Source organism: Trachemys scripta, chromosome 1 (assembly GCF_013100865.1).
Source record: "Trachemys scripta elegans isolate TJP31775 chromosome 1, CAS_Tse_1.0, whole genome shotgun sequence".
NCBI lineage: Eukaryota > Metazoa > Chordata > Testudines > Emydidae > Trachemys > Trachemys scripta.
The window spans coordinates 131047655-131064079 of record NC_048298.1 but is presented as its reverse complement, the minus strand read 5'-3'; the positions used below and the strand labels follow the sequence as shown (position 1 = coordinate 131064079).

The window sequence follows — 16425 nt, the reverse complement described above, 5'->3', positions numbered from 1 at the left end:
GGGGCCAGGGCCCCGTGGAGTGTCCTCTTTTTTTATTTTTTAAATATGGTAACCCTAACTGTTGGGGCTACAAATATATCCCTAACTCTGGTTCGGCTGGATAAGGAGGTGTGAACACAGCTTCCATCTCAGACTATGGTTTTACAAGAGTCACATGATGTATTTGTGGCTGTTGTTCCCAAGTTACTGAACCTCATGATTTAGGAGTCTGACTTTCCTTATGACCTCATAGGAGGTCATTTAACCAACAGACTTCCCTCTGGGCTATGAAATGAAAAGAGTACCTAGTCCCTAGGCTTTAAACACTTGCAATGCAGCTAGCTTGGTATCTGCTTGTGTGCTCTTGTTGAGCACCAAGTCATTTCTCCCATACAGAGTCCCCAGGAGTGTCTAACCTCTCTCACAGTTTAAGCACATTCTATAAAAATCTACTCTTCCACCCTTACCATAACAATGGAAAGAAAATCATTTTGCTTATATGTCAAAAAACATTACTCATTCCAGGTGGGTGGGTGAATGAGAATTTTTAAGGCTGTATTAAAGTACTGTATGCTTCTGCTCTGAAAATGGTTATGTAAAAATAGCACGTTAGTACTCAACATCTGCTTCCTGAGTATGTTGAGAGTAGCACTTATTCACTTTAGAGACCCTAATAAATTTTCACTCCTGATATCCCTTCAGAGACAACACAGCTCAGAGAGATGGAGTTGGATTTTATTCTGTCATCACAAACAGATTTGATAACCAAATTCCAATTCTAGTGCCAAATTCTGCCCTCAGAGTCATTTACACCCACAAAATCCTCTTAAAGATAATGGGGTTACAAAGGTATAACTGAAGACAGAATTTGAAGATAACTAAGATTGTAAAGTGACTCCAGCATCTGGTCTGCAGAATCTTTTATTAATAGCGATGATGCATGAGTCAGAAAGAACCCAGGCTTGACTTTCAGGGCTCAGGCTTGGGCTTCAGTTCTGGCTGCTTTGCACTGTACCCAGAAAGCTGCCCTAAAGAGGGCAGTTGAGACTTCCTCCTGTCATCTTGGCATAGAAGGCTTATTTGAGATGGGAAAAGATAGGGACAGGTATGCCCATGTGGGGACAGGCAGGGTGAGCACACAGCAAGCTGTCAGATCCTCGGTCCATGCAGTTTCTGGAGCAGGCAGCATGATTTACAGCAGCCCTGAAGCTGCTCTAAGTCAGGGTTTCTCAACCCAGGGGTCAGGAGCCAAAAGTGGGTTGCCAGAATGTTTCTAAGGGGTGCGTGGCAGCTCCTGTCCCATGGCTGGGCTCACCTCCCTACTCCAGGCACTGCAACCTGTGGGGTCCCAGTGCCATTTAGGTTTGGACCAGCTCTCATGCTGACAGGAGTCCAGATAAGCCAAATTTGAGTGAGTGGCTCTGCCACCCCATGAGCCAGGTTACAATGCCACCCATGCAAATTTGGTTCAGTCAGGGAGGCGGAGCCAAACCTGAGTGGCGCTGCAATCCTTGAGGTTACAACTCCTTGAGTGGAGAGCCAAGCCCAGCCAGCCCCCCAGCACAGCAGCTGCAGGAGCTGCCACTGTGGGGTGAATCTGAGCAGGACCCAAACCCTTTGGGGTCAGGACCCAAGCAAAACCACATCAGTGCATCCCCCCCGAACTATTTACTGGTTCACAACAGGCCATAAACATTTATAAAGGGGCTCTGATCCCCAAAAAGTTGCCATTCACTTCATAGTATATCAGGGTTAGAAGGGACCTCAGGAGATCATCTAGTCTAACCCCCTTCTGAAAGCAGGACCAATCCCCAAATAGCCCCCTCCAGGATTAAACTCACAACCCTGTGTTTAGCAGGCCAATGCTCAAACCACTGAGCTATCCCTCCCTCCTTTAGCTATCTCTCCCCCTGCCCTAGGTTACATGAGGGCCATTTTGGTCCCCAGCCACCCCTCTTTGCCAGTGTAAACTCAACATAGTGGAGGATTGAGCCCTCAAATTTTAAGTAGAAAATGCTGGGGCTTGGAAAAAAGTATTTGTGTTTGTAATCTGAGCAAATCTAATGAGGAATCAGTGAGACACAAAATGCTCAGAACTGCACAAAGCCATTTTTCACAACACAGCCACCCTTTGGGGGGCCTGCCTGGAGATGGCTATACAATTAGTTTGTGTGTTCAGCTAGCTGATGGGCATTGATGGAATAGCTTCCTGCATCCAGTGATAAAACACAGTCTTCATTGTGAGAGTGCAACTCATTAAAGCCGTTGTCAAGTGTGCAAAACTCAAACAGATCACTCTATAACAGAAGCACATCATCCCAAAGAAAGAGCAATTTCCTTACCCATTTCAAATAAGCTAATCAAATTAGACAATTTGACACATAGGCTTTCCGACGACATTTTCACACTCCTGGGGGATTAATTAATCTTTAAAGCCCCAAAACTGCTGTGCACATCCATTACTGGAAAAAAACATGTCACTTACTCCTAATTTGATTAACATGACCAATAAGCTAATTTTACATCGCTTCCAAATAGTTAGAGATGCACACGCTATTTTATCACATAAAAATAAGTGTTTGAACAATCTTTGGGCTTGAGAGATAGCATAGCCACTAGCTTTGGAATTCACTGATCAGGGGTTTGTTTTAAACATCGAGTACATCATATAATTAATAAACTACACACAAAGCATTAACTGGAGGAAATGGGAAACCAGTTTTAGTCACAACAGACACTTATGGTGTGATTTTTAAAGGCACCTAAAGATGCGGAGAGGTGTCTAATGGGATTTTCAAAAGGAGCCAAGCACCTAACCCCCATTGAAATCGATAGGGTCTTAGGCACTTTTGAAAATCCCACTAAGCACTTCTGTGCATCTAAGGTGAATGCAAGAATGGCCACACTGGGTCAGACCAATGATCTAATCTAGCCCAGTATCCTGTCTTCTGACAGTGGCCAATGCCAGATGCTTCAAGGGGAATGAACTGACCAGGGTAATTATCAAGCGAGCCATCCCCTGGCATCCAATCCAAGCATCTGGCAGTCAGAAGCTTAGGGACATCCAGAGCATGGGGCTGCATCCCTGACCATCTTGGCTAATAGCCATTGATGGACCTATCCTCCACGTACTTATCTAATGCTTTTTTGAACCCAGTTATATTTTTGGCCTTCACTAAAACCCCTGACAACGAGTTCCACAGGTTGATTGTGCACTGTGTGAAGAACTACTTCCTTTTGTTTGATTTAAAGCTGCCGCCTATTAATTTCATTGGGTGACCTCTGGTTCTTGTGTTATGAGAAGGAGTAAATAACACTTCCTTATTCACTTTCTCCATGCCAGTCATGCGTTTATAGACCTCCTTAGTCATCTCTTTTCCAAGCTGAACAGTCCCAGTCTTTTTAATCTCTCCTCATATGGAAGCTGTTCCATACCCCAATAATTTTTGTTGCCCTTTTCTGAACCATTTCCAATATATCTTTTTTGAGATGGGGTGACCACATCTGCACACAGTATTCAAGATGTGGGTGTATCATGGATTTATATAGAGGCAACATGATATTTTCTGTTTTATTATCTATCCCTTTCTTAATGATTCCCAACATTCTGTTCACTCATATGGAAGCTGTTCCATACCCTAATCACTTTTATTGCCCTTTTTTGAACCGTTTCCAATTCCAATATATCTTGGGATGGGGTGACCGGAACTGCACGCAGTATTCAAGATGTGGGTGTACATAGATTTATGTAGCGGCATTAGAATATTTACTTTCTTATTATCTAGCCCTTTCCAAATGGTTCCTAACATGGTTTGCTTTTTTGACCACTGCTGAACATTGACTGGATGTTTTCAGAGAACTATCCACGACTCCAAGATCTCTTTGAGTGGTAACAGCTAATTTAGACTTCATCATTTTGTATATCTAGTTGGGATGATGTTTTCCAATGTGCATTATTTCACATTTATCAACACTGAATTTCATCTGCTATTTTGTTGCCCAGTCACCCAGTTTTGTGAGATCCCTTTGTAACTCTTTGCAGTCTGCTTTGGACTTACCTATCTTGAGTATTTTTGTACCATCTGCAATCTTTGCCAACTCAATGTTTACCCCTTTTTCCAGATCATTTATGAATAATGTTGAACAACACTGGTCCCAGTAGAGATTCCTGGAGGAAATCACTATTTACTGCTCTCCATTCTGAAAACAAACTTATCCTTTGTTTTCTGTCTTTTAACCAGTTACTGATCCATGAGAGGACTTCCCCTCTTATCCCACGACAACTTACTTTGTTTTAAAAGAGCTTTTGGTAGGGACCTTGTCAAAGGCTTTCTGAAAGTCCAAGTACCCTATATCCACTGGATCCCCTTGGTCCACATGTTTGTTGACCCCCCCAAACAATTGTGAAGCACAATTTCCCTTGCCTAAATAGCTTTAAAATCTGGCCCCTATTACTCACAGAGACGGGGTTCAAAAGCCTGAAGACATTTCATGTCAGAACCAGAATGTGCAGAAACAAGCTTGTGGAGTTCTGTTATGTAGGGTAGACACCCTCTGCTACCTTACAAAGGCAGCATGCACTCTGTGACTTATCCTGTCCATCTCTATAAGCACACTGCCACAATAAATGAATAAAAAACACAAAACAGTGTCGGAGAAAAACTGAGTTCTCACTCTTTTGTTTAGGTACAGCAAGTCAGATGCTTTATTAACTCTCACAATTGTGCAGAGGGAGAGAGCTAAGCAGGTCTCTCTCCCAGGTAACTAATTACAGCAAGCATTTATACCTTTCATTACAGAAATAATGAGGGACAGCTGCATTTTGTTTATACATAGGCCATCTTGATATCTCATTTCTTCACTTGTTTTGACTCTTGCTAACATACAATATTTTCTATACCTTATCTACACAAGGTCTTCTACACCTTATCTATACCAGGTCATAATGACTTCTTACACAGTTCTTTCTCACCTGCCTCATACAATCCTCGCTTCTACAAATCTCGCGTTATCAGGGTTATAGTTAGCCTGAGTCTTGCTAACGAACTGTCATGTATTGCAGTTCCTTTCTGTCAGTTCTTTTTCTGCTTCTACACAGTGAAGACTCAAAAAGAAACCAATCTAAGGGAAACCCTTCCAAAACTTCAACATGAATTGGTGAAAGAAACATTACTAAGACACTGCTAAGCAATGAAATTTAAACTCCTATAATAATTTTATTGGGCTATGAAAACACTGTCGTAACATAAGTTACTAACAATTTCTCCTATTATTCACCAGGTGGTTTAACCACATATTCCTGGAAAGGTGACAGTGGCTAAACATTGGTAAACAAAGAAATAGTGGGCTATAAGTGGATTAAAAATTCTTAATATTTGTTATTGGACTGTCTTAAGATAGAAGAAGCCACTTAGGTCTGGTCTATACTACCCGCCTGAATCGGCAGGTAGAAATCGACCTCTCGGGGATCGATTTATCGCGTCCCGTCGGGACGCGACAATCGATCCCCGAATCGGCGCTCTAACTCCACCAGCGGAGGTGGTAGTAAGCGCCGCCGACAAAAAGCCGCAGAAGTCGATTTTGCCGCCGTCCTCACAACGGGGTAAGTCGGCTGCAATACGTCGAATTCAGCTACGCTATTCACGTAGCTGAATTTGCGTATCTTAAATCGACTCCCCGCTGTAGTGTAGATGTACCCTTAAGGAGTTAAGTAACTAATTTACATATCTTCTTCAATTTCATGGGATTTTGTTAAGATTACTTACTTTGCCCAAGCATAAATTGTTTAGATTATTATTACTGACTAGACAAGTTTCACTTGCCCTTAAACAAATTATTTTGCCCATCCCTAAACACTTTTAAGTATCTAATAAGTAAGGCTAAGATTTTATCTCAGATATTCTGTGACAAAATGGAGAGCTGCCCCCACACCACCCGCAGCGACTGGGCAGCTGTGGGGCCCCGGCTCGGAGCTCCAGGGGCCTCCACCTCCCGCAGCAGCTAGAAGCTGTGGGGTCCTCTTGCAGCCCCAGGAAGCTGAGAGCTCGGGGGCCCCCCGTGGGTGGCAGGGGTACCCTGTAGCTGCCAGCCACTGCAGCCTGAAGTCCCTGAGGTCTCTGGAAGTCATGGATTCCATGACTTCTGCAACCTCCGTGACAAAATCGTAGCTTTACTATAAGATATTAAAAATGAACTCACAATAATTTTGGAAAACAATATATTTTTGGTTTTATCTTACCAAGAAGAAAAAAAAAGTCCCTGAGAGGTGACACACACTCAAATGTGTCATTTCTGTTAAAGGTCTCCACAGAAAGGCATACAAAATAAACTGTAATATAAGTAACCAGTTTATCATTTGTATTTAGTTGTGTGTGTTGTTTGGTCTAATATTTTATTTTTCTTTCTTTAATAAGATAGCCATGGTTAATAATTGTGCTCCTTTTGCTTTGTCTTAACTATGGTGTTCCCTGTAACTAAATAGTGAAAGCCACACCTCTGAGTTGGCAGTAAGAGGAACAAATAGTAGAGCTGGCCTGACATTTCTTGTTTCTCTAAACATTTTAAAAACAAAATTACTTGGTGACCAACAATTTAAAACTAGCCCTTTCCACCTCAGATTTCATTTCAGATATTACAAAGCTCTGCTAATTTCCAAAAAGGGTGGACTCCCATTTGTGTCTGCATTTTGTCCTAGTAACATCTGACCCTCCTGCAAAACTGATTACTTATACCTCTTCACAGCATGATTGTTGGTGCACTAGAGGTACCACATATACTTCTATTTGTGCCTCCAAATTAATTGCAAGTGCAAATATTTATTTATTTATTTATAATGGAGATATCCCATCTCCTAGAACTGGAAGGGACCTTGAAAGGTCATCGAGTCCAGCCCCCTGCCTTCACTAGCAGGACCAATGAAGGTACTAATTAGGGCTGGTAAAAATTTTCAGTGGGAAAATTGCGTTTTTGACAAAATTAGTTTCGTGAAAGTTTCTGCTTTCCTAAAAAAGGAGCAGCTTAAATGGAAACATTTTTACCAGCCCTAATTATTACCTTCATGTTTGCACCTGCAATTCATTTGGCGGCAAATAGGCTAGCACGTCACACCAGCCCTAAACTCACTAACAACAGTTAGAGGATGTTGGTGTAACCATCCTCTTGTTTGACCCACCAGAAGATTTGAGTCAGTCTTGCATAGCTTAAAGGTGCAATTTATCTATCGGAAAAAGCTTCCAATTTTTTTGACAATCATTATGTGATGTTTGTTCGCTAGAGAAAATCCAGTGGAGGCAATTTGCTTTTATGTTCATTATGACTTTCATTTTAATAGTTATTCAGTGTAGTCTTGCAATAGGTTGAAATATAATTTGGCTCATTTAAGGTGAGTACCCATCTCTCTCCCTGTTATAACAAATGCATAGGGATAATGAATGGCTCCATATGGCAGCCTTTTTGTACAATGCATTACTCATATTAGTTATAGATTTTATCTTGGCTCAGAGCACTGCTGTGCAGCCAAGGTTTGTTCATCAGTTCATTTGCCTTTATAATATGCAGAGTGTCAGTAGTATGTCAATGCTCAAATTTGAAACAAGAGTGATGGAAAAGAAAATGAAATGAAAGATGACTTTTCTATAGAAGGATTTTTTGTTTTTTTAAGGCTGGGGAAATAAAACCAGCAGTCAATTACTATTTAACTAAATAACTGTTCCATACTGTGAAATACCTCTGCTCTTGTTTGTACATTTCAGAGAGTCACCTACACATATATTTTTGGTTTTGTAACTGATATAGTTCCTGATTGTTTCAGGGGTTTCAATACCTTTAAATATCTTTCTGGGGTGGAGAGAAATCTCATCTTAGTGATTATATAGGGCACACGATTAGGAGTCAAACAACGTTGGAGCTATTCCCAGCTCTGATATTGACTTGCTGTGAAATCTTAGGAAAGTCAGTTCACTGTTCTGTGCCTCAGTTGCTCCACCTTAAAAATGGGGATAATATACTCTGCCCTCCACCCCCACTTTGTGATGCACTTGGAGTTCTATGAATGAAAATTGCTAAAGAAGTATTAATGAATTAACTTTTATAAATAAAATAGTCTGCTGAAAATCCAGTTTGAGTGCAGTCAATTAGGAAAAAAGCATAATCTAAATCTTCCCTTAAGCACTTTCATCGTTTTAGCAGACAAAATGTTTCAGATTTAGATTCAATTGTGTATCCGTAAGCAGTGACTGTACAAATTCTTAGGCCGCTGCTGCTATACAATCCAGGCCGCTGCTGCTATACAATCCTTCTTATTAAGATAACCATATGTAATCAAGCATGACTAATGGCCTTACAGTTAAAATAGTCACAGTATGACATATTTGGCTCACCTTTGCCAATGCACCATGCTTATTTTCAAGCTGTTATAGTGGGTCCCCCTGTATCTAACTGAAGCCATTTCATGGGCATAAGCACAGGTCATGATCCTGAGAGTTTCTGATCACTTTCAAACCCCACTGAAATCAGTGAATCTAAACTGGAAGTCCTTACTCAGAATTTAATCACTCAAAGCTAGAGCTGGTCAACCTTTTTCAAACAAGAGTTAACAGCCACAGAAAGAATAGCTTATTGCTGTAGAGAGCAGTTATATGAATTTGAAAAAAATTGGACCCCATTTCTAGATACATCTGGATGAAAAAAGTGGAAAGATAGTTCAAATAATGCGAGACCTCCATTGCCCCCCAACGCCTCCCCTGTCCCCACCCATAGTTCCCTTCTTTCCTCTTCTACTTATTTATGTGTCTTCTTCTATTTTATTACTGTTACCACCACTTCACATGTTATATCTGCGTAGTGTTGTCTGGTTTTGTGTTGTCTGGTCTTGTAGATTTGATAAGTTGTAAAATTGCATAATTTTATGGCTATCCTGTGAAATGTACAGTATTTGGAAACATTTACAAGCTGTAAGTTATTTACCTTTTTGTACTTTTCATTGTCTGTTTTATATGAAAATCAATAAAAAAATTAATCAGAGAAAAATGGCTTTTTCTCAAAAATGATTTCCCCCAAATTTACATAGTTGACATTTCCCCATGAACCATTTCTTTCCCCTTCCCCCCACAAATTAGTTCAAAAACCATGATCCAGATTATTGACATTTTTCATTGTATCAAACTATTTTTTCAGTATACAAAAAATATCAATATTCATTTCAATGTTATTTCTGATAATGTTTTCAACAACATTTGGGGGGAAAGTGTCTTAAAAAGTCACGAAAAAAATTGGGAGGTGGGGAATGAAAAGTTGGTCCAGTACAAACAACTTTGAAATTTCAATTTTTTTCACAAAACTAGTTTTTTGTGTTTCATGGAGATTTATTTGAATAGGCATTTAAGGATTTGGCCCTAAGTTTAACTAAATAATGCAATAAAATTCAGAACGAAGTGTTAAAAAGTCCATGTGAATGGGAGACACTGTCACATTATAAGAGAACCATTAACATCTTGTGGATAATTTTGAAGTTCATTCTGTTTAGTAACAATTTTGTTTTGAGCTCATATAATTTGCTGCACAGGTGAACCCAGATGTTCCAGATGTTCCATGAGACATAAAATAAATAAAAAGTTGAATAATTAGAGTTATGGATTAATTAGATCAGCTCCTGTTCATTTCTGACTCTGGAATTATACCCCAATTTTGGAGAGCTAGAATTAATATAAACACATTTTACTTGTATTCCCCTCCCAGTTGTGATTATTTATTTCTTGCAGAAGGGGCACTATGGTCTCCAGAGTATCTCCTTGTAGTGGAGTGTGGCTCTAGTAGGGGCTAGAAACTCCTGGGTTTAGAGTTTCTTCTCCAACCGTCTCTGGCTGGGGTAGGTAGGGGAACCCAGAACCACACCTCTGCTGGGTTCCAGCTCAGGCCCTTGTTTGGAACACCCAGAGTCAGTCCTCCTCAGTCCCTTGCTGTTCCCTGAGCTACTTCCTACCTCTGTAGTCTTCCCCAGTCTCCTGCCCTGTTTCTCCCTCTTTACAGAATCAGGGTATGTCTGCAGTTAAGGACTGCAGTAGCACCGTCTATCTCGGGGTTAGGTCAGCCGATCTACATCTCTCAGGGCTGTAGATATTTCACACCCACCAGAGAGACAGGTATGCCAATATAATTTCCCGTGTAGGCCAGCTCTGAGTTTGCCTGGAACAGTCTCACCAATCTGTGGCAGGGTCCTCGCTCTACAATCCCTTGTCTCTCCATCAGCCAGCTGTCTCCTCGGATGCTTTTCCTCTAACTGAGGTCCTTAGCTTTTTATGCTTCCTTGCCTAATTAACAGCCTCCCAGTTACTCAGTGAGTTAACTACTCCCAGGTGAACCTGAGCTGCCTCATTCTCCCTTCTGGAGCCCTGTTAGAGGTAGCTGGGCCTTGCCCTGATTCCTTCAGTGGGTCGCTACCCTCTGACATACCTAATGAAAATTCCCATATTCATTTCTTAAAATTTTATTTGCTCCTGCTACTTGTTGCCTCCCTGAAGTCACAACACTCTTTGTTATTTCCAGAGTAACCATTTATGTTATAAGAAATTTGTCCCCCACGCTTGTAAATGCCTCCTCTGGAGATAATGGATCTGATTCTCATTTCCACTAAGGCCCCTTTACACTGCTTTGGCGGTGAAAAGGGGTTGTGAAGCAAATGTAGGTGTAAAGGGGCCTTAGTGGAAATGAGAAGTAGATCCAACATATCTGGCAGCCCTGGGATGTGGGAGTGAGAAGAGGGAAACGGAAAAGGAAGGATGGTGGGGGGGGGAGGGGAAGAGAAAGGCTCACTGCAATCCCAAGGAACTTCAGAAAATGGCAGAATGCTTAGGGAAAAACCCTCTCAGCCACTGTAGAGGCAGGACTTTTGATGGTCTTCCAGCAGACAGGGCCTTAAGAGAGGAGAGGGCTCTGTGCTGGATTCATCTCTGAATGTACATGTGTAATATCTTGACTTTAGTAAGGCTTTTGAAAGTGTTTCACATGATCATCCCATAAACAAACTAGGGAATACAACCTAGATGGAGCTAGTATAAGGTGGATGCATAAAAACCATCCCCAGAGAGCAGTTATCAGTGGTTCACAGTCAAACTGTGGACATATCAAGTGGAAACCTGCAGGGACCAGTTCTGGGTCTGGTTCTGTTCAATATCTTCCTCAATGATTTAGATAATGGCATAGAAAGTACATTTACAAAGTTTGCAGATGATACCAAGGTGGGAGGGGTTGCAAGGACTTTGGAGGATAGGGTTATAATTCAAAATGATCAGGACTAATTGGAGAAATGGTGTGAAGTAAACAGGATGAAATTCAATAACAACAAATGCAAAGTACTCCACTTAGGAAGGAACCATCAGTTGCATACATACAAAATGGGAAATTACTGCCTAGGAAGGAGTACTGCAGAAAGGGAACTGGGGGTTACAGTGGATCACAAGGTAAATATGAGTCAGTGTAACTCTGTTGAAAAAAAAAAAGCGAACATCATTCTGGGATTTATCAACAGGAATGTTGTAAGCAAGACACAAGAAGTAATTCCGCTCTACGCTGCACTGATAAGGCCTCAGCAGGAGTACTGTGTCCAGTTCTGGGCACTACATTTCAGGAAAGATGTGAACAAATTGGAGAAAGTCTAGAGAAGAGTAACAAAATGATTAAAGGACTAGAAAACATGACCTATGAGGAAAGATTGAAAAAAATTGAGTTTGTTTTGTCTGGTGAAGACAATACCAAGAAGGAGGGAGAAAAACTATTCTCGTCAGCCTCTGAGGTTAGGACAAGAAGCAATGGGCTTAAATTGCAGCAAGGTAGGTTTAGGTTGGACATTGGGAAAAACTTCATGTCAGGGTAGTTAAGCACTGGAACAAATTGCCTAGGGAGGTTGTGGAATCTTCGTCATTGGAGGTTTTTAAGACCAGGTTAGACAAACACCTGTCAGAAATGGTCTAGTTATTACTTAGTCCTGCCATGAGTGCAGGGGACTGGACTAAATGACCTCTCGGGGTCCTTTCCAGTCCTACACTTCTATGATACTACTTCGCAAAACTGAATGGAGACTGCTGGACAAACTTCTACTAACGAATTTTTCTTGTAGGTTGACATCCACCCTTACAGCCAGCCCAAGGTCTATGAACCACTCAAGTCTGACTTGGTGTTTAATCACTTATATAAACTGCTAATTTCCTTTTATACTTCTCCACCAGGAACATCAGCTCTTAAGCCATGGTTTATCTCTAAAAACTGACACTGTGACCGACAATACCATTGCAGGGTGCCATGTTTCTGGTCTTTCAGTGACTCCAGGCAAATGTGCTCAGTTTGCAAGTAAAAAGTAGTTTTTCTAACTACCAGCGCTGCAAACTCAGCCTAGGGTCTGACAGGCAAGCTGGGATTTTTGTTTCTTGCACAGAATCAGTAATAAAGATTCTGGTGGCCCAATTATGACTTCAATCAGGGGTGGTAAAACTGGGGGGTGAGGGGACAGCAAGCGCTAGCCCACCATCAATGGAAGTATCATGGGGGCTGATCTATGTTTCCTGCCTCCGTGAGTTGTTTTGCTACACATTCTGGGAAACAGCGCTCCCTGTAAACTGCATGTGTGTGCGGCAATCTTCCATACACTGCACATGCTCAGGTTGCTTAGGCAGGGTAGGGCTTTGCAGCTTCTTGGAGTGGAAGCAAGACCAGGATCCCGAAGGGCTGGATTGGCCACTGCAATATCTGGGATCAGGCCAGGTAGAAATTGGGGTGATGTGACTGAGCCAGGAGCAGCTACCCTGGCAAGAGGGACACGAACCACTGGGAACTCCCTTCCCAGCCTGGAGCTGGCTGATCTCCCTCCATCAAGTCTCAGGAGCTCCCCTTGCTTAGCATGCAGAGCTCCAACCTTTCCTTCCCCTCTCTGCCCCGATTCTCCCCAGTAGCTATGCTTAGTACAGTGCTTTGTTTAGGTTTCCTTATGCACCTCCGTCCCCCACTCAAAGAGAGCTTCTGCTGCCTCTGACTTCAGTGAACATGTGCAAGTCATTGTCTTCGGATCATGCCCTCAGTGAAACCTGTGCAATTCCTCTGTCACCAATGGGTTTGCCCAGCTGTAACTGAGTGGCCATTTAATTGGCATTTAGTAAATAACTCTATCAATAATGCACAAGCCAGAATAGATTCCCACTTCCTCCCTCTGAGCTATATTGGCTCTGCAGAGTGAACCGAAGTAAAAAGCAATACAAACATTTTTGTTACGGAAGTTTTGGATAGAAATAGGGAACAAAACAGATGAGAAAGAAGTTGCAATTTTTCTGCTGTCATTTAACACTGAGTTTGGATGTGGCAGTCAGCACTTTTCTGAAGGCCTTGGGTGTCCATTTTCACTAGTAACTTTAGAGCTTTTCTGAATCCAACCTGGATTGGATAAAATTGCTAAAAGTTGCTTTAGCTGATTTTATTGCATGGGTATCCAGCAATAGTTTTTCAATCGTATCACAAATACAAAAGAAAATGCTTGCCATAGTGGGAAGTCACCCTCAAAAGATGCTGCTTGTTTGGTAAAGGATACACTTCCTCATGCCATAGTCCACCTCCAGGCCAAGTAAAGGCACTAGCAGAATGTTGTACCTGCCCTTTTTTCTTCAACAGAGGGATTATTAGATCCTTATTAGTAAGAGTCTGCTTCCATGAAAGATAAAATCCAGTTACTTACTGTGGAAAGACAGCTCCTTTGTTCCCTGATGATTGCACAGAATCCCAGAAAACCTGTAATCATCACAAGACCTCCAGCAAAGATCAGGATGTATGCAGACACGGCAAATGTACTAGATGCCAGGATATTCAGATAGTCGCTTTTTTCAACAAGGGTCCATATGCCAACAGCCATCACTGCAGCACCACCCACCTGTGGCACACAAGGAGAAGGAAATGTACACAGTGAAGCCACACTTCGAAATATTTTAATCTTGCATTTAGAACTTGTATCTTGCTTAATCTCGTTTTCAGCTATCTGGGCAATTAGGAGTCATCAGGTGGTGCTGTTACACAGTCTTCCAAGTTCTTAGTGTGCAAGCAAGTTTTGACACTTAGGAAGACATTATGTGTTGCTGTTAGTTTTCAGTTGCACAATGTTTTGTGAAGAGGCAATTTTGGGAGAGAGGGAGCTGTATGAGTAACAGGAGAGTTCGCTCTGTGCCCTGGGTTCTAATCAGAGGCAATTCTTGAGGCAGAGTTGCTCCCAATGGGAATTGGCCATTGATGTTATGCTAAAATAACTGGAAGAGGGGATTGACTGGCATACTGTTTGACTATATCATTTCAGGGAAGGTGTACATGTGTAAATAAAGTTAAGTTTAGTATATAACCAGTTTCCATGCCACTGATTTCTTCTCCACCGCAAAGCTGACCTTCAAGGCCATGGATTTCTGCTACTGATTACCACAAGGGTGACACTTTCAGAATGGGACACTGATATCAGAAAATGGCAACAACATCAAAAACACCACGACCAGATTAGAAGCTAGTCCATTATTGCAATTCCTGCGCTGTTGGTAACAGCAACACAGGAACTGACATAATGGCTCAGCACCTAATGTTATTTTTATTATTAGAGCTGGTCAAATAATTAAAAAGATTAATTAATAGACTTATTCTAATAATCTAATCTTGTTTTTAAATCCTGAATCCATATTGTGGTATCAGAGCACCTATCTATGGTATAGTTATGAATAAACAGACTGTCTTCACTCTGCTGCTGTTCTTTGGGTCGTATAATAATATTCAAAGGACAACCAGCTCAGTCTAAGAGTCCCTAACTGACCCATCCTCACTTTGCTATAGATCCTCATTTTTTCCCCAGTACAATACCCCCAGCCCAAATATGTGCTTCCCCGCTAAGTTCAAGAAACTGGTTAGTCCCAATGATGTTTACTTACCAATCCACTAAAAGTTAAGAAGTTTGTTTTCCACGCCACTTAAAACTATACAGTGCAGGTTTGACAACTGAGTGATTAAAATAATTAGAACAGTGTTTACCACGAAAGAAAACCTAACAACTGGGGAAACTATTCCATGAAACCCTGCACTGCAGAACAGACTGAAGTTCCACAAGACAAGCGTGTCTTACACATGTAGCTCTAAGAAGCACAGTGCTGGCTAAAACTCATAAGCAACAACACAGTATATTTTGTTTTAATAATGCTAACTATCCACTCTCCCCACTACAAATGTATTGTCTTTCCTAGTGTATCTTAGCATTTTGCTGTCTGAAAATGCATCTATTCAATCCCAGATAGAGAACAAGGTGCTAAAACAAATATCCTTATTACTCTCAACCCTCCACAGTTCCAATCAACTCTACCTGCTCCTCTTCCCCTCTCCATCCCACATTCTCCCAGCAGCAGAAATCCAGGTCCCACATCCACATCCTCCTCAGTCTCCTTCTCCTAAAGTCTGGTGACATTTGCTCTATTCCTGGCTCTCCCTCTTTCCCCACCCTCTCCTCCTCCTACACTCATCCTTGCCACCACCTCCAGTTGTCTTATGGCACCATTCCTAACCTCATGCCCATGCCCCCCCTTCTCTCGTTGTCTCTGGAACTCACACTCGATACCCAAAAAGATCACAACAATCCAGGACGTCCTCATATCTCACTCCCTCCAGCTCCCAGCTCTCATAGCAACCTGGATCCCTTCAGCTGACACTGCCTTTGCAGCTGCACTCTTTTATGGAGTCCTCTCCTTCTCCACTCTCTGCCCTGGATGAGGCCATGACGGGGTGTTGGGCTTATCTTCTGTTCCTCCCCTTTCTCCTCTTTTGAACAGCACTGTATCTGACTCTTCTCTCCTCTCCCCACTCCATGTCCATCTCTACCATCTGCCCAGCTCCTCCTCGTCAGCCTTCCTCTCTGATTTTGACTCCTGGCTCTCTGTCTTCCTCTCCTCACAGTCTCCCACACTCATCCTTGGTGACTTCAGCTTCCATGTGGATGACCCCTCTGACCACTTAGCTACAAGTTTCCTCCCCCACACTTCTTCATTCAACTGGCAATGCTGATTCAACTCTCCCACTCACCAAAAGAGATGTTCACTTGACATGGTCCTCACCAAGCACTGCTCTCTCTGATCTCTCTGTTGCTGAGTTTCCCCTCTCTGAACATCACCGGGGCTCTTTCAGCATCACCCACTAGCACTCCCCATGCCCTTTCATTTGGCCTTTCCATGACTTCCAGTCCATCAGCACTGATGACTTCTTGTCTCTTCTCAGCCCTCTCCTCCCTGCCCTCTCTTCCACTGATACGGTTGTTAACTCTCTCTGTACTTCACTCTTCTACATGCTTGACTCTTTTGCCCTCTCTCCCATTGCAAGATCTGCCCTGCCAGCCCCCAGCCCTATTGGGCTCACCCCCAATAGCTACTTCCTGTGCTCCTGGTCACGTGCTGCGGG

The 16425-nt window shown here is 42.3% G+C and overlaps 1 protein-coding gene across 5 annotated transcripts in view; it reads right to left on the bottom strand.

Annotated features, from left to right (window-relative positions):
- The window catches only part of TSPAN11 (tetraspanin 11), a 191439-nt gene that overhangs the window by 112601 nt on the left and 62413 nt on the right, over window positions 1–16425 (bottom strand). For all 5 annotated transcript variants that reach the window (XM_034785256.1, XM_034785247.1, XM_034785238.1 and 2 more), the window contains one exon: window positions 13694–13885. In XM_034785256.1, the coding sequence (XP_034641147.1) occupies window positions 13694–13885 (192 nt within the window). The remainder of the gene's footprint in view (window positions 1–13693; window positions 13886–16425) is intronic.